General features: G+C 50.8%; 1 protein-coding gene across 5 annotated transcripts in view; it reads right to left on the minus strand.

Moving 5' to 3' along the window:
* Positions 1-21,765, minus strand: part of BDP1 (BDP1 general transcription factor IIIB subunit) — a 2,223,165-nt gene that overhangs the window by 1,461,083 nt on the left and 740,317 nt on the right. For all 5 annotated transcript variants that reach the window (XM_069627521.1, XM_069627519.1, XM_069627520.1 and 2 more), the window contains one exon: positions 131-305. In XM_069627521.1, coding sequence (XP_069483622.1) covers positions 131-305 — 175 coding nt within the window. The remainder of the gene's footprint in view (positions 1-130; positions 306-21,765) is intronic.

Consider the following 21,765-nt stretch of genomic DNA (forward strand, 5'->3'; position numbering starts at 1 on the left):
ATTAAGAAATTACACCATCTGTGCTCAGAAAATATACAAAAAGAACTAACTGCAGCCAAAATCAGATTAACAAATGATTGCATCATGAATGCATGAAATGTGATTAAAACTTCTTTCCCAATACAATTACCTGGTTGAGTTATCATTTTCTGCCGTTTCAGTGACTGGCGAGTTTGAAACTGACTTTTCATGACTAGGCATACCATCCTCATCTAGCTGTGTGGCATCTGTACAGCCCAACTGTTCCAGACCACTTGTTGCATCTTCAATGTACACATCAGCCTCATTCAAGGATTTTCTTTTCTCTGTTAAAACATGGTTGGATTTCTATAAATAAGGTCATTCCGGCATTAAATGAGATTGCAGACCGACAAACATTAGCACAACTCAACAAGGCAAATACCATGAAGAAAAATGGGACCTGTAATTAAAGGACCAATGTGTTTACCATTGTATGAGCTTGAGTTGAAATATTTGTATCTGCAAAGCAAATCAAAACAGAAGTCCCTTTTGCTATATAAATGCATCACTGTTTTTTTCCTTTGAAGTAGAGGGGAAATGTGGATTAAGAAGGACATTGCTAGCATGCGGTCGTCAGATTCAGGTCAACTTCAGTGGGAAAACGCCAGTGAAGATCCAATGAATATGAAAGTGTAAATAAAGGTATGATGGCATTTGGGCACTCTGGGAAAATAAGGGAGCCATTGCCTACCTAAGGGACATGATGATGAGCCCGATGACTGTAGTGGGATGATCAGTTGGTCCTCTGCTAGTGTTTCCACTTGGAGAGCAGGGAAATTTCACATTGCACTAACTAAGCCTGCTTCCAAAATATGGGTGCTTTATGTCCAGCATAGCCAGACCCAAAGTTCATGAGATGGAAAACCAACTCGACTGTGTGCAATTCAGTTAATAACTAAAGGACAAATTACTTATCTCATGAATATTCTTTCTGATGGATGTTCCTCCCGCAGATTCCTAATCTATGATAATCGTATCCACAGCGCAGCTGTTTTTGGGAAACGTTTGACTCCAGGGGGCACGGCTCAGCTTTGTATCGGCTCCCTCCCACGACTCTGCACACCGCTAGCCGGGCATCTGGGCAGTATATGAGGCGGTGCACCCGGTGACCTCAGTTTCACCCTTTTTTCCACCAGCACTCCGACGGTGAGGGACTGCAGAACCAATGATGTACTGGCTATACGCCAAGTCAGGCAAGTAGGGAGGGTGATGAGGAATTCTTGGGAGGAAAATCCATCAGAAGGAATTTTACAGAGAGATAAGTTATTTGTTCTTCGATTGTTTTCCTTACTCCCACGATTCCTCATGTATAATATACTCCCAAAGCAGTGCGTAAACCTGGACGAGGGAGAAAGCAAGAACACCACCTAAACCAGAAAACTTTGGAGAACAACCCCACCAAACAGGGCATCCTGACCGGCAAGGGAATCCAAGGAGTAATGCTTAAACGTGTGCAAAGACGCACACGTTGCCGCCTGGCAAACATCTAGGGCAAGGACTCCCCTCTGCAGAGAAGAGATGGCCGCCACTCCTCTGGTAGAATGAGATACAAGACCCTCAGGCACATCCTTAACAGCCAGATCGTAGCATTCTGAAAAGCAGAGATTGGATCCACCTGGATAGTGTCTTTTTGTCACAGCCCTGCCAGCACAAGCACCAGTGTAACCAACAAAAATCTGGTCATCTTTCCTAGCCTTTCTAGTACGAGAGACATAGAATTTAAGGGCCTGCACCCAGCCCAGCTGATAGAATTGTTCCTCTGCTTTGGATGAGTGAACTGGAGGAAAAAAATTTAAAAAATGTAAAAAAAAAAAAAACACAGGAAGATGAATATTCTGAGAGAAATGGAAATCCGAGACCACCTTCAGCAGAAAGAAGCGTCTCACTCTCAATTTTGCCTGCTCTTTGGGAATAAAACATGTAAAGCAGACAACACCTGGTTCTCACTCGCCGTCTCACGGAAGTGATTGCAACCAGGAATTTCACCTTAAGTGAAAGCAATCTAATAGAATATGAATGAAGGGGCTCAAAAGGAGCAGCCATAAGAAACTCTAAAACTAAATTAAAACCCCATGCCGGAATCACCCCTGTAGGAACCACATAGCAGTTGGAATTCCACCTTTCACTGTGTTCCATAAGGACAGGGTTGTCCTTAGGGTTCGTCCTCCTTTTCTTCCGAAGGTTAAGTCGGAATTTAATTTGAGCCAGAAGGTAATTCTTCCGGCGTTCTATCCTCCTCCGCATCCTGTTTAGGAAGAGGAGAGGCTCCATAGGTTGGATCTGAGGAGAACTTTGAGCTTCTATCTCTCATGGATGTCCCGGGTCAGAGTGGATGTTCAGCTATTTGTAGGATAGCCTGGAAGGCGTCTAGATCAAGCTGTTGCCAAGCAGACCTTGTCCAGATGGATCATTTTGACGATCTCTGAATGTTACCGTTTGGCGGATAAGGACCCTCTGGTAGACTTACGGCCCATTCTACTAGGGGTGTGGCTGCCTCTACTGGTCTGCAGAGGGGTGTTCCCATTCATAATATTTGTGAAGCAGCCACATGGGCCTCTGTCCATACTTTTGTAAAACACTACTCCCTGGATTCTATCCATGGGCACGATTTGGCCTTTGGTAAGACGTTCCTCTATTCTGCAATTTGATTGGGCATTCTTAAATTCTGAATTCTTTTCCCACCTCCATACTTTGACATACTCCAAAAGCAGTAGCAGAGATATGGAATACGTCGGAGGACACAATCCACTCGAAGAACAAGTTACTTTCTTACCTGGTAATGTTTTTTCGATGGGATGTTCCTCCAACGTATTCCACATCGAACCCTCCCAGCCTGCCCCTCTACAGAATTCTTTATGCGATTGTAGCTTTCGTATCCGCAAGGATTTCTGTCGTCATTCTGGCAGAAGATTGGTGCCACACGTTCTGGGGAAAAAACTACAACTGAGGCTACAGGCGTCGTGCGTCCTACATATAACATCCGGTGACGTCGGCTCTCGACGGAGGCCCTCGAGGGACAGCATATCGACGTCATCAACGTAGGACCCCGATGCCGAAAAATTTTCCAAAGCAGCACAGCTGTGGACATTACTGTCAGAGATATGGAATACATCGGAGGGACATCCCATCGAAAGAACGTTACCAGGTAAGAAAGTAACTTGCTCCTCTGTCAGGGAGCTTCTGACTTAAGGGGCCATCCTCGTTGCTGCTTGGCCACGCCCCTTTACAGTTTTCTTTAATCACCTCTGTGGTTCTCGGACACTCCAAAATCTTCTGACAGGTTTACTTTCCGTCAGTCTCGATGGGGTCTCAGCACATTTAGATTTGCTTGGTTCCCGTAACCCTGATGGCTCTCCCAACCTCGATGGTAGTCTGTTTCCCAGGACTCCACAAAGTCCTCTGGCTTTATATTAACCTTGTTTCAACTTGGTTTCAGTAGGGCGTCTGCCCACTCAGGGTTTATCAGGCTCCCATAACCTTGTCTGTTTCCCCAGCCTTGATTATCAAGTTTCGTGCCTCTCGGGTGTGTTCTTTCTATGGGAGCGTTCTCGTCCCTGCTGTTGATCAACTCAGCAGCAAATGCACTTTTCTATGCAGAGCTCAATGGTCCGGTTCCTCTCTGGAGTCTGATCTCTGTGTTGGTTACCGGTCCCTCAGCCCACCACACCTTGTGCTTGCGCCACCCAATGACTGTTACTTTCCGGTCTCCATCTCTCTCTCGACCTTGGCTTCCCGGCCGGTCAGGATGCTAGCCTTCCAGCGTCCGGCTAGCGATTCGCTCTTGCTCCACGCTACCACTGGCTCCATGATCTAGCATGGCTCCACCCCTCCAGAACGTCTTCTCGTCAGAGGTTTGCCTCTGTGTAGGAGTATCACTCCTCGCTGGATTGAAGTTTCTCTCTGGTTCAATGTTCATCTTTGTTTTATATACATCACACGCACAAGGGTATGTCCTTCTTTGACTGCGGCATTCAAGCGAGATCCAGCATAACCTGAAGCCAGATAGAGAAGAAGATAGAGAAGAAATGTCACTGTTTTGTGTTTTCAAAACAGAAGTAACAGCCTTTCCAATTCCCATATGGGCAGATAGTGTACGTTAGACTGGGAGTTACTTATGGGAACAGGAGTCCTTGTCCCCGAGAGGGGAGTCTCTCCCAGTGAGATCTCAATTGTCCAGACCCCTAGGATGGGTGATGCGGTGCGCACTCACTACCCTAGCCTTAAAGGAGGTGGCTCTCCTCTGGGGACAAGGTACGTATTGTCCAGATTCTTCAGAGCCCTGTCAGGAGGTTCTGAAGGAAATCTTCTCCTGTTGGGGAACTCATCAAGTGGACCTTTTCGCTTTATCAACAGCAAGTGAGAGTTGTTCTTCTCCATGGAATTTCCTCATCAGGGAGCTCGGGGACACTCATTGATGGTCGAGTGGTCTTTTGAACTCCTTTATGCATTCCCACCTATACTTGTCATTCCGCTGGTTCTCGGGAGATTTGGCCTGTTTGGAACCGCAATGATCCCGATTGTCCCAGAATGGGTACTGAGAACGTGGTATCTGGAGTCCTGGGTTACTCCCGAGGAGAGTAGACTTGCTCTCTCATTTGGAGGGGGCAGTTTATCCACCTGAACCTCAGCAGCCTGAATCTTCATGCTTGGCTACTAAGAGGCTGATATACAAGAAGTGGGACTTGTTGGACAACATCCCGATGTGCACCTTTCAGCTTGGAGGCCGCGTTGAAATCCATGTATGCCTGCAGGTGGTGTAAATTTGCGATTTGATGCTGGGAGAGGTAACCAGATACTTTGTCCTGTCCTCTGTCGCCTGTGTTGGATTTTCCACTTTCCTTGGCCCAGGTGGGCCTGCAGATTGGCACTGTTAAAGGTTACCTCACATCTTTTTTGGTTTTTAAGAGACCCCAGAACAAGGCTAGTTTTTATAGTGCCTGCAACTCACTCATTCTGCGAGCGGAAGTAACCGCAACCAAAAATACAGTCTTAAAGGCCAACAGTCGCAAAGGACAAGAATGCAAGGGCTCAAACAGAGCTCCCATTAGGAATTTCAGAAACAAGTTCAAATCCCACCCCGGCACATGGAACGGGGACAGTGGAAACACATTAGCGAGGCTTTTCAGAAACTGAGAAATCAAAGGAATCTTAAAATAAGAACACTCAGACGAGCACTTAAATATGGACAGCGCCGCCAGGTAACCCTTAATTGTACCCATTTGCAGGCCCTTGTGGGCTAATGAAAGCAAAAAAGACAGAACCACAGGAATTGAACAGCACTTCCTGAGCCAAATCCCACTCATGAGAGACCGTGCTTTGCCTGCTCAGAGCATCCCTGCCACGTTTTCATCTCCAGACAGAAGAATGCCGAGATCGAAATTTTCTGCTGGATGGCCCAGAACCAGAGCTACATCGCCTCTGCACAGTGGGAGTGACCCTGCTCCCCCCTTTTTGTTGAGGTAGTGCATTGTCACTGTATTGTCCGTCATAATCAAGACATTTTTCCCCCGCACAGACAGCAGAAATGCCTTCAGGTGTAGCCCAACAGCCCGCAGCTCTAACAGATTGATGTGGAGTCTGGACTCCGATGGAGACCAACAATCGCCAACTCGTTGGCATGAGCTCTCCATCCCGTGAGGGATGCGTCAGTCACGATCGTCACCTCCAGCCAGGGTAGCCAAAATGGTGCTCCCTGCATCAGATTGCCTTTGTCGGCCCACCACAGAAGATCCTGGGATACCGGTGGCGGCACCTGAATGGGATCAGACATTCTGCCGGAGGACTGCGACCACTGCATCTTGAGAGCCCACTGCAGAGATCTCATCTGCAGCCTTGCCTCCGGCACCAATAGAATGTAGGATGCCATGAGGCCGCGCAACCTCAAGAACTCGGACGCCGGGAGACTCTGGGCATGTTGAAACTTGTCCAGCATCTGCAGAATGTAATGAGCCCTCACCTGGGGAGGCGAACACTGCCCCAGGGACGTGTCGAGCACTGCTCCGATGTACTGGAGCCGCTGGGTAGGTGTCAAATGGGATTTCTTTAAATCGAGGGAGAAGCCCAGCTTGTGAAGGGAGTGGCAGGTGACGGACAGATGATCCAGGACCTGCTCGGGAGAGTGCGCCCTGATCAACCAATCGTCCAGGAAGGGGTAGACGTGAATCCCCCCTTTACTGAGATACACTGCCACCACCACCATTAGCTTGGTGAAGATCCTCGGGGCGGAGGTCAATCCGAACGGCAGAACCCGAAACTGAAAATGCGAGTCGCCAGCTGCGAACCTCCGGTACCTCCTGTGCTTAGGATGAATCGGCACATGAAAGTAAGCATCCTTGAGGTTGAGAGACACCAACCAGTCCTGAAGTTGAAGGGCCTGGAGGACTTGAGAGAGTAACCATCTTGAACTTGTCCTTCCTGAGGAGCTTGTTCAAACCACGCAAGACCATGATGGGTCTCAATCCCCCTTCTTTTTTCGGGATCAAAAAATATGGGGAATACCATCCCTTGTTCCTCTCCGCTACAGGCCCCAGTTCGATGGCGCCTTTCTCCAGCAGGGAGATGATTTCCTGCGCAAGGAGTGGATCCGGACTCTTCAAAGAGAGATTCCCCGGTGGATTGTCGTGAGGCCTCTGCCAGAAAGGAAGGCAGTAGCCGTGGGCTATGATCTCCAGAACCCACACATCTGAAGTAATGGCACGCCATTCTACAAGATGCTGCGCCAGCCTTCCCCCAACCGGCGAACCATGGGACATGGCCTCATGACTGAGCGGAAGCGGCTGCAGCAGTGCCTGAGGGCAAAGAGGCAACTGCCCGAGCGGCTTTGGCACCTCAAGTACCTTGTTTTCCACCTCTGATACTCCTACATTGGCCCCTTTGACTGGCAGCTCCCCTCGATCTACCAAAGAAAGTGTAGTATCGAAAGGAACCTCCCCTCCATTGCTGTGCCCTAGGATGGCAGGTTGACGTACCGCAGCGCTCAACGACTTCGCTGCAGCTTTTGAGGTCTGCAATCTCTCAAGGCCCTCGTCAGCCTTGCTGCCAAAAAGATGGACATCATCAAAGGGCATGTTGAGAAGCACATCAGGAGCAAACCCCGACTTCTGCAACCACGCAAACCTGTGCATTACGGTGCTCGCCGACATGGACCGGTTGACATAGTCTGCCACGTCCAGACCCGACTGAACGGATACACACATGGCATCCTTGACAGCCTGAACGAGGGCAAGAAAACCATCCCGTTCGGGAATCTTTTCAGCCGCCAAATATACACAATTCCACAGAGTGTGAGTGAATCTTGCCAGGGCACCAATGGAGCTGGCTGCCTTTAAAGCCATACCCCCAGATGAAAATACTTTCTTTGCCCAACCGTCAAAGCACTTGTCATCACTATTCGCAGGACTGGTAGGGTACGCAGCCTGCTTTGCTGGGGCTGTAGCCACCTGCACCACCAAACTTTCCGGAGTGGGATGCGTAGACAAGTAGCAGGGGTCGCCACTGGCTGGGCGTTATTTTTTCAGTAGTGCTTTTTTCACTTCCGGGAGACTCTCCGGAGCAGTCCAAGCCACCGCCACCCTTCTTCGTAAGGCCATATGAAATGGCAGCACCGGGTCAGTGGGTGGACATTGGTCCAAAATATCTGTCAGGTCATCCTGCAGAAAATCCACAGGTGGAGCAGACCACCCCAAATACTCAGTCACCTTCGACATGAGACGCCTGTACGAGGACTCAGCAGGAGTACCAGGCTCAAGCCTGCCAAACTCAACCTCCGGAGAGGTGTCCAGACCACTAGCGTCATGTAAGGACTGATGTAGGTCTTTCATCTGGCTGTGACCAGACAACAGGTCATCAGGAACCTCAGGAGGTACACACCCCTCCTCATCTGACCCATCTTCCACCTCTGACATGTAATCCAAAGGCTGGAATAAATCCCTGGATGAAGGAACAGAAAAAGGTTCAAACACAGGCCTCACTGATTTACTCAGGGTCTTCCTCGGAGGATCCACGGCCCTCCGCGGTACCTCCGGTAAAGCCTCCTCAAAAGGCGTGGAGGGCGCCGATGGAATCGGCATCGAGCGAGGTGCCGACGACTTCAACAACGGCTTCGAGGTGGAGCCCCGAGCGTGTCCTTCAACGGCCTCGGCGCCGATGGCGTCAACGACTTCCTCAGAGCCTCAAGACAGCCCCTCGACGGACATGGCGCTGATGGCGTTGATGCCTTCTTAGAAGGCCTCATAGGCTCCGACGGTCTCGAGGGCCGGTACCTGGACCTGGCACGGCTATGGCGATCGACCTTGTCCGATTGGAACCTCGACGGCACCCGATGATCGCGCCGACCGCCCAAGCCCAAAGGCGTGCGAGAGGCGGCCTAGCTTGTTTCTTGCCGGCTTCTCTCGAGGGCGCGGACGGAACTGTGCCCTGCGATTCGAAAATCGCCATCATCTCCTTGCGAAATGCATCCCATTCTGCTGGTGATGAATGCTTGTTGGGACAAGCCACCCGCCGTCTGGCGGAGTCCTCGAACGAGGAAAGCGACCGATGATGGCGCTTCCGATAGTGCCTGGAAGAGGCAGAGGAATGGCGGGACCCACACTCTGAGAACGAGACCCCCTGGGACTTATGCCGACGTGGAGAGTCACCCCTCGAATCGTCGGTCGAAAGCCCAGCGAATTCGACTTACGGGGTTTGGAAGCACTACCTACAGACAACTTCTTCCGCTGGTGTTACAATACGTGGAAGTTATTGCTCTGCTTGCTCATTACTTACCTTATTGCCATTTATGTTACCTGTCTATTCTATTGCATTCATTATTACTGCACACTTTGGTAATTTGATCTGCAACCCTTTAATAAGGAATGTCTATTAAGTTTGTCACCTGGAATGTTAAAGGGTTAAATCATCCCATTAAACATTATAAAGTCATCACCCAAGTTGCAAAATTGAAGGTTGATGTCGTCTGTCTTCAAGAAACTCAGCTGAACTACCTAAAAATCAAAGCTTCCTGGATTAGTCATACCCTTTTCTCAAATGCTCTAGATAAAAAAGGTGGTGTCTCAATTTTGATTAACAAGCACTTAACTGTCTCCCTGACCAGTGAAGAAAAGGATCCCGGAGGTCGCTGGATCATTGTTGAAGCTATTATTAACAACCTACCAGAGACTATAATTAATGTATATGGTCCCACCGCACCTGACCCCCATTTCTGGTCCAATTTTAAATTGAAACTTGTACAGTAAAATCCAAATTGACTTATTTTATGTGGAGATGTTAACCAAGTTTTTGATTTCACTCTTGATCGTAAATCGACTTCCAATTTTGTTACATCCAAACCCTGCAATAATTTGGTGCAGTCCGAGGGATGCGATTTTCCTGAGCAGCCACCGGAGGTATACGGGGACACTTCAGTTGGAACTCTAGGGTGTGTCCGTGGGCAAGAGCATCCAGCACCCAACTGTCGGTGGAGATGGTCTTCCACGCGCTGATTAAGTTCGCCAGCCGTCCTACCACCGGGTGCATGGGTGGGGGTCGACTCCACAGTCGGTTCACTCCTGTTTTGATGTTGAAGCGCCGCCTTGGGGCCCTTGGCGACGACGGCGTCCACCTCCAGACTTGCTATGGCCCCTGTAGGTCTCCTGGGCCAACAAGCAGGAGTGTGGACGGTAGGACGAAGCACCTCCTCCGAATCCTTTAGAAGAACCATGGGATTTTCCTCCAGAAGTCCGAAAGGACGGCTGTCGTTGCTGGAGCGTGCCGAAAGCACAAGCCGTCTCAGTGTCTGCCTTGATGGCCTGAAGAGACTCGTCCACAGTCCCAAACAAATTGTTCCTGTTGAAGGGCATGTCCAACACCCTCGACATAACATCCTCGCAGAAAATAGTGGCCCTCAGCCAGCCCCACCGATGAAGGCAAACGCTGTTGCCCATTTGGCAGAATCCTGTGTCGGCAATGTCCGTGGTCAATGTCTGTAATGGCGTGGTCTGAAGCCACCTCGCCGTCCTGTAGGATCTGCAATGCCTCTGCCCTCTTGTCGTCGGGAAGGAAGTCCAGGAGGGGGGGGCGCCATCTTGTACCAAAGTTCTGTCGTAACACCACGATGGCGAGGGCATTAGCCTTGATAGTCGTTGCTGCCGACGTGATAACTCTTTGCCCCATTGCATCCAATTTCTTCCCCTCATTGTCCGGGGGGGTTCGGGGGGAGCTGCCGACAAGGAGTAGTCCTAAGACTTCTTCTTGGCCGCCGCCGAAACCACAGAGTCTGGCGACGGCTGGGACCGTAAGCACTTGGGCACAGAGTCCGGCACCCTGTATTTCTTCTCAACAACCCCTCATGAAATGTCATCCATCAGCGGGATCGACAGCACGGTCTTCCTTTTCGCCGCTGGTATAGGAAACCTTCTCCTCCGGGATGAGCTGGAACAGCTCCAAGGCCCTGGAGATCATGGCGTGGAACGAGCCTATCTTGTCAGGCAGTGAAGATCTGTCAGGCGCCGATGAGAGATTCCCCTAACCTGCCGTCTGTGCCAGTGCCCGTCGTCGCCGTGTCCGTCTCATCCCTCGGGGGGTGGGAGGGGAGGGAGGCGAAGGTTGGAATGGAGGAGGTGGGTGAACTCACCTCCTCTTGGATAGTGGTTCCTCCCATGGCTCTGGCACCGTGGGTTAGGCCAACGGCGTAAGAGGCATCCTTGTTAAGATCTGATCACAGGGTATGCAGAGTCGTAAGAATGTCAACCGAGATATCCCCAGGTGGTGGTGGAGGCGACGGAGAGAAGGGTGTTTGCGGCTTAGGTTGCGCCCTGCTGTTCCTCATCGGTCTCCTTGTCATCACCTTTGTTGTCATCTTCGTCGTCGCCCTCGTCGGGATCCCTCCCGTAGGGCTGGTTTGACGCATTGTCCCTCCTGGAGGATCGGGAGGTTGGTGAGCTCCTCCTCTGAGGAGATATCCGTGCCCTGGAAGGCCACCACACCCCCCCCCCTTCTCTGCGACCAAGGGAGACTGTTTTGGGGAAATTTTTTCAATGGGCTGGAAAGAGGATTCTCTACTAGCAGGCAGGGATTCTCTCTACTTTGGGGCCGTACTCTGCGGATCCGCAACTGCGGGTTTTGCGAGAGACGCCACAACTCCTTTGATGGACGGTTGGGCCTTCGTCTGATGTACCTGGGCCTTCATAGTCTTGGCCGAGTCTGCGGCCTTCACTTTAGGGGGAGGGTCGGGCCCGCTCCCCCTTGGCCTTCTCTGCAGGGCCGGGCTGGGTCTTAAACAGCTTGCCCGGATGGTCAGACTTCCTCTTCTTCGAAGATCCTGGGCGTTGGCTTGTGGTCCAAGGCACTGGAGACGCAGTACTCACCCTGGCCGCCGAGGAGTCCGTCGCAACCGCGCTCCCGGAGGCAGTGGATTCCCGGTCCTTAGCCTTATGTTGGGCCCCCGCGGGAGGGGCACCCTCGAAGGTCTTAGAAGACTGCTCACCTTTCTTCTTCTGGCAGGAGAGGCATGCTGCCGAGACTCATCCAGAGCAGGGGCCTTGGCCTGCAGCCACTCATTGAGGCGCTTGCACCGATCGGTCCATTTGCGGGGCACCATCTCCGGGCAAGCTGCAGAGTCATCGTCCACGTGCGTCGGGTCCGAGTGCAGGCAGTAAAGGCACAGGGAAAGTCCGTCGTCCGAAAAGACATTCCGTAGGTTGCAGCCAGGGGCAAACCTTGAAGAAAGGAACTGAGCCCTCCTCCTCATCAGCCATGTCCACGGGGGTAGGCCTTGAAGAAGCTTCTGGAATCCTCCAAGATGAAACTCGATGAAAAATCGCCCTTGAGGGCCACTGAAGAATCCGAAAATGGGTCACCGTTAATTGGAAGATGAATCGATGGAGCTTGAGGCTCGATTGACTGAAAGAAATAGAGCAAAACTCTTCGAAAAAAAAATCTCAAAACGCAGTAAAAGCTCGAGAGCTAAAGCACGAGGACTCCCAGCACTTGAACGTGCGGTAAAAATCTGAAGATGGCTGCCATCTGAGGGATTTAAGTAGAGGGTAGTCATTGGCTGGGGGCAGTATGACCCAGAGACCAGTGATTGGTGGTTAGGAGAAAGACAGCTCAGAAGTGAAACAAACTTATTTTTTCTTTACCGAGGATTCTCAGCGGACGACAGGGAATATTCATGAGCATGTGAATCCATGCTAGACCCCATGCTGGAGAATGTTACATACCCTGTTGGCCTAATCACGTGGTGTGCACCTGGTCGTTAACATGTGCTCAGTGGACAGCCGAGGTCAAATTGGCCTCTTAGAACGGTGCACTTCTCTTGATCCCAGACATGGCGGCGCCTCCACCATGTCTCCCTGCTCAGGACTAACTTTGTTGTCATCACGTCTTGCTCCTCGTATCACAAATCACGGGATATTCTGCTACATGTTCCTCCCCCTTAGTTGCCCCTCTTTGGTACACCTTCTTGCTGCCTCAGACTACATTCGGTGGCCCAATTCCGATGGATTTAGGGACTCAGTTGTCCAGCCGTCTGGTAGTTCAAATAGGATGGCCATCCTCCCAGGGGGGCGCTAGTACCCTAAATCTTAACCGAGAAAGTTGGCAGCTCGAGACCTGCACCCTGGGTCCCATGGGTTCGTCCTTCAGAACGGGTGCTGTCCTACTCTTGCTCTGCCGGTCATATTCCATTCTGGTTTTGCAGGCCTACAGGTGCATACAATTAAACCATTACTGGGTTGGTATATACATTGTTCTCAGCTTCACTGCTGGGGCTTGGGAAGGAATGAATCATTCAAACTGTTCATTAGGCCATGCTGCTCTATTAAAAAAGCAAAGCCTCTCTTTACTTATAGCTATGCTTCGGTAATTCTCGTACCCTGGCCCTATGTCTATATTGCCTGTGTCACACCTATTTCACTACTGCTACAAAACATCACATGCCCTATACATTAGCCTACCTATGTTTCAAGGATTGCCTACAAAACAAATACATTTATCGTCACTGTCTGCTCATGCTCTCCCCTGCGAATGCGCACATCCACTTTCTTGGACGCCAATAGGTTTTTCTGAGTCTGAAGCGTTTTTGGGGACTAGGGAGCAGGATGTGCACCACAACATCAGTGCCTGCACATCCTCGCCTTCCCCGTACATTTCCTCCAGGGAAAGCCCTCACTTCCATGGAGCCCATAGGATTCAGCCCAAAGAACAAGTTACTTTCTTACATGGTAATGTTCTTTCGATGGGATGTTCCTCCGACGTATTCCACATCTATAACAGGTAATCACCACAGCTGTGCTGCTTCGGAAATTTTTTTGGCGCAGGCGTCATGGGTCAGTGACGTTGATACACTGTCCTCGAGGGCCTCCGTCGAGGGTCGACGTCACCGGAAGTTATATCTACGACGCACGGCGCCCGTAGCCTCAGTTGTAGTTTTTTCCCCAGAACGTGTGGCACCAATCTGCTGCCAGTAGGACTGCAGAAAGCCTTGCGGAAACGTAAGCTGCAATCAGAAATTCTGTAGAGGGGTAGGCTGGGAGGGTGCGATGTGGAATACATCGGAGGAACATCCCATCGAAAGAACGTTACCAGGTAAGAAAGTAACTTGTTCTTCGAGGGGATTGTGTCCTCTGACGTATTCCACATCTATGTCAGACTCCCAAAGCAGTACCAACATCTGGAGGTGGGAAAAAAGAATTTAGAATTTTAGGATGCCCAATCAAATTGCAGAATAGAGGACCGCCTTACCAAAGGCCAAATCTTGACCATGGATAGATTCCAGGGAGTAGTGTTTTACAAAAGTATGGACAGAGGCCCATGTGGCTGCTTCACAAATATTATGAATGGGAACACCCCTCTGCAGAGCAGTAGAGGCAGCCACACCCCTAGTCGAATGAGCCCGTAAGCCTACTGGAGGGTCCTTACCCGCCAAACGGTAACATTCAGAGATAGTCAAAATGATCCATCTGGACAAGGTCTGCTTGGAAACAGCTTGACCTAAACGCCTTCCAGCGTATCCTACAAATAGCTGATCGTCCACTCTGACCCGGGACATTCGTGAGAGAGAGAAGCTCAAAACTCTCCTAGGATCCAACCTATGGAGCCTCTCCTCTTCCTTACCAGAATGCGAAGGAGGATAGAACGCCAGAAGAATTACCTTCTGGCTCAAATGAAATTCCGACACAACCTTCGGAATAAAAGAAGCGCAACCCCGTGAAAGGTGGCTTGGCGGAAAGTGCCTGCAACTCACTCTGCGAGCGGAAGTAACCGCAACTAAAAATACAGTCTTAAAGGTCAACAGTCTCAATGGACAGGAATTCAAGGGCTCAAACGGAGATCCCATAAGGAATTTTAGAATTAGGTTCAAATCCCATCCCGGCACCTGGAAAGGTGGCGGTGGAAACACATTAGTTAGCCCTTTTAGAAACTGAGAAATCAAAGGACTCTTAAAATAAGAACACTCCTCAGACAAGCGCTTAAATATTGACAGCAATGCCAGGTAACCCTTGATGGTACCCACTTGCAGGCCCTTGTGAGCTAATAAAAGCAAAAAATACAGAACCACAGTAATTGAACACTGAAAAGGATCCACATTCTGAACCCTGCACCAGTCGCATAACTTTCTCCAACGGCAACGGTACAGGGATTTTGTTGCTGGCCTTCTGGCCGAAAGCAACACCTCCAATACATCTTCAGGGAGGTCCCAATCCTTATACCTCAACCTTTCAGATACTAAGCATAAAGGCTGAGAGACTGGACCTCTGGATGGAGAACCAACCCCCCTCCCGTGAAAGCAGATCGTCTTGAATGGGAAGACGGCGTGGAGGACAGATGGACAGGTCGAGAAGGTTCGGGTACCACGCTCTCCTGGCCCATGCCGGAGCAATGAGGATCATTCGGGAACCGAACCTCCGTAACCTCTGCAACACTTGCAGAATGACGGGGACTGGAGGAAACGTGTACAGCGGTGGGAAGGACCACTCCACTACACACACGTCCCCCAAGGCTCCTCTTAGAGGAAATTCCCGCAAGCAGAATCGTTCGCACTTCCGGTTGACACTGGTGGCAAAGAGATCTACTTGTGGGGTCCCCCAAAGGGCGAAGATCTCCACAAGAACCTCCTGAGCCAGCTCCCACGTGAGAGACCGTGCTCTGCCTGCTCAGAGTGTCCGCCGCCGCGTTTTCGTTGCCCGCCAGATGAACTGCTGCGATCGAAATTTCCTGCTGGATGGCCCAGAACTGGAGCTGCATCGCCTCTCTGCACAGTGGGAGTGACCATGCACCCCTTTTTTGTTTAGGTAGTGCATGGCCACTGTATTGTCTGTCATAATCAGGACATTCTTCCCCCAAACAGACGGCAGAAAAGCCATTAGGGCTAGCCTGACAGCTCGCAGCTCTAACAGATTGATGTGGAGTCTGGACTCCGACTGAGACGAACGACCGCTGACTGTCAACTCGTTGGCATGAGCTCCCCATCCCGTGAGGGATGAGTCCGTCACGATAGTCACCTCCGGCCAGGGTAGCCAAAATGGTGCTCCCTTCATCAATCGGCCAACCATAGAAGATCCTGGGCAACCGAGGGCGGCACCTGAACTGGATCCGACATCCTGCCGGAGGACTGCGACCACTGCATCTTGAGAGCCCACTGCAGAGATCTCATACGCAGCCTGGCCTCCGGCACCAATAAAATGCAGGATGCCATGAGGCCGAGCAACCTCAAGAACTCAAATGCTGGGAGACTTTGGGCATGTTGAAACTTGTCCACCATCTGCAGAATGTGTCGAGTCCTCCCCTGGGGAGGCGAACACTGCACCAGGGATGTGTCGAGCACTGCTCGGATGTACTGGAGCTGCTGGGTAGGTTTGATGTTTGTTTGTTTTTTGATATAGCACAAGACCAAAACCCTCAGGTAGCTGGACGCAAACATTACAAGAATACTTAAGAACTTAGTTACAAAGCAATACAAGAATACTTAGGAACTTGGTTACGAGAGATATTCCTTTAGCAGTAGAGAGGCATGGTATACTTAGATACAGAGCAGTGGAAGAATACTTCGAGGCTTTGTTCAGGAGATAAGCTATGACCGGGAAGCTAGAGCCGCCAACAGAACTCCTTTTATATCTGGGAACCATTAGCTTGTAGGCATTGGACATTCTCATGGGTCTGCTGAGGTTCTCTTAATAACTATCTACAAGGTAGGGAGGCGCTATATTGTTAAGACTTTTGGAGGTAAGAGAGTTTTAAGAGTTATCCTGTCTCTAATTTTGAGCCAATGTGTATTTCTTCTAAAGGCAGAGATATGCGCTCTATTCGGGATATTTAGAGCTGCTCTAAGTGCGTTATTTTGGAGCCTTTGCAGTTTATCAAGAATGTACTTATTAGATTGTGCATATAAAGCATTGCAATAATCCAGTCTGGATAGAAGAAGTGCATTGGCAAGAGTAATGCAACTAGTCTCAGATAGGAATGGTTGGCAAGCTCGGAACAATTTACACGTATAAGCTGTGGAGGATGCTAGGACGTTAATTTGTTTCTTAAATGTGAGTGCTGAGTCAAGATAGACACCAAGGGTTTCGACTGCAGGCATCACTTTGATGACATTGTTGTCAATGTTGAATGAGGCATAACTAGGGTTAAGTTTTTTGATAGCAAACTCTGAGCCTAGGATCAGAAGCTCTGTTTTATCATCATTCAGGCAGAGGCCATGGGATGCCATCCATGCCTGAATGAGGAGACATATCTTGTTTACTAAGGCCGAATCTTCCAGGTAGTTGCCCGGAAGGGGGATGAGGATCTGAGTGTCATCTGCGTAGTTGGTGTAGATGACACTCCGTCTGTCCAACTTGTCAAATAGGGGCTTAGTAAAGATATTGTACATGGTAGGAGATGCGCATGATCCTTGTGGAACGCCACAGGTTACTTGTATAGGGTCAGCAGCTGCTAGAGGGGAGAAGACTCATTGTATGGTTGGCAAGGAAGGATTGCATTCAGGTTATGGCATCACTTGAAAAATGGGCAGCTGAGGCGATTGCATAGAACTGGTGATTGCATAGAACTGCATGATCTACCAGGTCAAAGGCCGCCGACAGGGCAAGGAGTAGCAGCATAGCTGATTTGCCATTGTCCTTCAACTCATCAATTTGGGTCTTGAGGTCAATCAAGGCTGTTTCTGTGCCATGAAGGGGGTGGAAGCCAGATTGAAGTGAGCCTAATAGGTTGTTGACTTCCAAGTAGTCCTGGATTTGTAGATAAGCTACTCTGTCAATGATTTTAAGTAAGAATGGGACTGTGGTGATAGGTCTATAGTTAGTTGGTATAGACAGGTCTAAAGTTTTGTTTTTTGAGCAGGGAAAGCACCTAGGATTGTTTGATATTGTTAGGCACAAGGCTCGACTTAAAGGATGCGTTGATGAGCTTCGAGATGAAGAGGGCTAGATCTCTGGCTGCATCCTTTATGATTTGGGCTGGGCAGTTGTCACCTTTGCAGTTAGAGGGTCTCAGTGAGAGTATCATTTTTTCTGTCTCAACTATAGATATTTTTTTGAAGGTGTCAAGTGAGACTTCTTTAAGTTGAGGGAGAAGCCCAGCTAGTGGAGGGACTTGCAGGTGACGGACAGATGATGCAGGACTTGCTTGGAAGAACGTGCCCTGATCAACCAATCGTCCAGGTAAGGGTAGATGTGAATCCCCCCCTTTCCCGAGATACTGCCACCACCACCATTAGCTTGTTGAAGACCCTCGGGGTGGAGGTCAATCTGAACGGAAGGACCCGAAACTGAAAATGCGAGTCGCCAACCGCGAACCTCAGATACTTCCTGTGCTTGGGATGAATCGGCACATGAAAGTAAGCATCCTTGAGGTCGAGAGACACCAACCAGTCCTGAAGCTGAAGGGCCTGGAGGACTTGAGAAAGAGTAACCATCTTGAACTTGTCCTTCCTGAGGAGCTTGTTCAAACCACGCTAGTCCATGATGGGTCTCAATCCCCCGTCTTTTTTCGCGATCAAAAAAATATGGGAAATACCATCCCTTGTTCCTCTCTGCTACAGGCACCAGTTCTCTGGCGCCTTTCTTCAGCAGGGATAGGATTTCCTGCGCAAAGAGCGGATCCAGACTCTTCAAAGAGAGCTTCCCCGGTGGATTGTTGCGAGGCCTCTCCCAGAAAGGAAGACAGTAGCCGTGGGCTATGATCTCCAGAACCCACACATCTGAAGTAATGGCACACCATTCTACAAGATGCTGCGCCAGCCTTCCCCCAACTGGCAAAACATGGGCTATGGCCTCATGACTGAACGGAAGCGGCTGCGCCAGTGCCTGAAGGCAAGGAGGCAACTGCCCGAGCGGCTTTGGCACCTCGAGTACCTTGTATTTCACCTCTGATACTCCTACGCTGGCCCCTTTGACTGGCAGCTCCCCTCGATCTACCAAAGGAAGAGTAGTATCGAAAGGAACCTCCCCTCAATTGCTGTCCCCTAGGACGTAAAGGCGGAGGTTGATGTGCTGCAACGCTCAACGACTTTGCTGCAGCTTTGGAGGTCTGCAACCCGTCATGGCTCTCGTCAGCCTTGCTGCCAAAAAGATGGACACCATCAAAGGGCATGTTGAGAAGCCAGGACTGCACATCAGGAGCAAACCCCGATTTCCACAACCACGCAAACCTGCGCATCACAGTGCTCGCCGCCATGGACCGGCTGACATAGTCTGCCACATCCAGACCTGACTGAACGGTTTCACACATGGCATTCTTGCCATCCTGCACAACGCCTAGAAAGCCATCCCGTTCCTCCCCTTCGGGAATATGTTCAGCCGCCAAAGATACACAATTCCACAGAGTGAGTGAATCTTGCTAAAGCACAAATGGAGTTGGCTGCCTTTAAAGCCATACCCCCAGATTAAAATACTTTCTTCACCAAGACATCAAAGCGCTTGTCGTCCCTATCCAGAGGGATGGTAGGGTACGCAGGCTGCTTCGCTGGGGCCGTAGCCGTCCGCACCATCGACCTCTCCGGAGTGGGGTGCGTATATAAGAAGCAGGGGTCACCGCTGGCTGGACGGTAATTTTTTCGGAAGCGACTTACCCACTGCCGGGGTACTCTCCGGAGCAGTCCAAGCCGCAGCCACCCTTCTTTGTAAGGCCATATGAAATGGCAGCACCGGGTCAGCGGGCGGACTTCTGTCCAATATATCTGTCAGGTCATCCTGCAGAACATCAACAGGTAGCACAGACCACCCCAAGTACTCAGTTACCCTCGACATGAGACGCCTGTAGAAGGACTCAGCAGGAGTACCAGGCACAGGCCTGCCAAACTCAATCAACCTCCGGAGAGGTGTCCAGACCACTGGCGTTATGTAAAGACTGACGTAGGTCTTCCATCTGGCTGTGACCAGATGTAACGCTCACCTGACTCCCACGGAGGCGCTGGTCTAGTCTGGGTTGCTGTGGCCTCTTCGAGCGTGATGCGCAGAACTCAGAACACCGACTGAACAGGACCCTCAAATCTTGCTTGTCTGGCCCGTAGGAATATCCTTCTGCAGATGAGAAAGGGGATTAACAGTCTGCAGAATAGTGTGCTTGCTCCCCCCTTCGTTCTTCTCTAACTTCCTCCGAAATCCCCGGTTGAAGCTCACCTTATGGTTTGAAAGGATGAACTCTCCATCCTGCTTCTGGTGCAGGGGCGCGTGTTTGTCCAGTTACTTCACTGGTTTTCAGAATGGCGCTGGCAAAATCCACTTGACATTTCCGAGCGGAACGCCGTAAGTATGAAGATTACAAAAGTTTAAGTGTTGAGCCTCCTTTTCTGTTGCCTTCCTAACCTGTGATCTGTCCTTTATTTCAGGTGCAGAATGAAGGCGATGCGTTGAGGGATTGAATTGCCGATGGTAAACTCAGGTGAGTTAGCGATGGGAGCGACCCCTCTTAATGTCTTTATATTCCTCCAGTAATGTCTTTTGTCCTTTCCTCATAGGGGCCGGGGTGCGGTACCTGCCAACGAAGCGGCGCCGACCCGAAATGAGGATTGGTCCACCAACTGAAGACCGGTAAGTGGTATGGCGGAAAATTAGGCTTTCCTCATATGTTCCTTCTGCTCACCTTTTGTCTCTTCTTCTCTCCCCTAGGCGCAGAGATGTGGCGACCGGAGCAGACAGTCGCGGTGGAGCCAGAAGAACTCCCGAGGACAGGTGAGTGAAGTGCGGCGCTGCAGCGAGCAACGCGGTGCTTTTAAATGAAAGTCTTCTCAGGAACGCTGGCGTGAAGGTTCCGGATGCAGGTAAGAAGTTTGATAAAATTCTTGGTTTTCACCTTTCTCTTCTCTTCTTTCCTTACAGGTGTTCCAGGATCGAGGCGGGCATGGCTGGAGACCAGATGCAGGAGCAGACACGGTGAGCGTTCAGCTGCTTGGATGCAGAACAACGCGAAGCGTGAGCTACTGTCTGGGCGTGGCTTAAATAGCCCCCAAAGTAGTTCCAGGTAAGTATCCTTCCCTGGCCACGCCCGAGTGGCAAAATAGTCCCAATGAAAAAATAGTCCCTTTCAGGTCTCAGGGAGGCCTGAATCTTGCAGCATGGTCTGCATCAGGTAAGTGCACAAAACACCTTCCTTTATGAGCCTGGCGCCAACGGCGCCAGGATTGATGTCCAACATGAGCCTGGCGCCAACGGCGCCAGGACAGAGTCCAAAGAGCCCCTATAAGGGGCTGCTGGGCTTTTACCGGGGGCATGATGCCTGCTCCCGGGGGTGCTGGGCCTGGCCTGGTGCTCCGGGGGTAGGCATCATGACACCAGACAACAGGTCATCAGGAACCTCAGGAGGCACAACCTCCTCCTCATCCGACCCTTCTTCCACCTCAGAGATGTTGTCCAGAGGCTGGAATAAATCAAGCCTGGGGGGATGACCAGAGAAGGGCTCAAAAATAGGCCTCACTGACTTGCATAGGGCCTTCCTCGGAGTTTCCACTGCTCTCCGGGGCACCTCCGGCAAATTGTCCTCTAAAGGCTCCGAGGGCGCCGATGGAATCGGCGTCGACGACTTCAAGAATGGCTTCAAGGAGGGAGCCATGAGCGTGTCCTTAGACGGCCTTGGCGCCGATGGCGTTGACTACTTACTCGACAGACATGGTGCCGACGGCATTGATGCTTTCTTCGAAGGCCTCACAGGCTCTAACGGTCTCGAGGGCGTCGAGGACCTGGCACGGCTATTGCGATCAACCTTGTCCGATAGGGACCTCGACAGCTCCCGATGATCGCACCAACCGCCCGAGCCCGAAGGCATGCGAACGGTGCCCTAGATCGTTCCTTGCCGGCTTCTCTCGAAGGCGCAGACCCAAAGGTGCCCTGCAGGGCCCGAAAACCGCCATCATCTCCTTGCGGAACGCGTCCCAATCCGCCGGTGATGAATGCTTGTTGGGACAAGCCACCTGAAATCTGACGGAGTCCTCTGACGAGGAAGGCGACCAGCGACGGCGCTTACTAGAGTGCCTAGAAGAGGCAGATGAATGGCGGGACCTACTCTGCGACCGAGACCCCCTGGACTTACGCAGACGTGGAGAGTCGCCCCTCGAGTCGTCGGTCGAAAGCCCAGTGGATTTCGACTTACAGGTTTTAGAAACCCTACCTACCGTTAACAACTTCTTCCTCTCCTGCAAGACCTTCGAAGTCAGGGACTGGCAGTCATCGCAGCTCCAGAGGCAGACGTTGTGCGAGTCCGTAATGGACATTTTAGCACCGCAGTCCCAACACTTTGAAGCCCGACTTCGGGGTAGAAGAAGACGAAGAC

Source organism: Ambystoma mexicanum, chromosome 6p, assembly GCF_040938575.1.
Source record: "Ambystoma mexicanum isolate Mex_15411 chromosome 6p, UKY_AmexF1_1, whole genome shotgun sequence".
Taxonomy (NCBI): Eukaryota; Metazoa; Chordata; class Amphibia; order Caudata; family Ambystomatidae; genus Ambystoma; species Ambystoma mexicanum.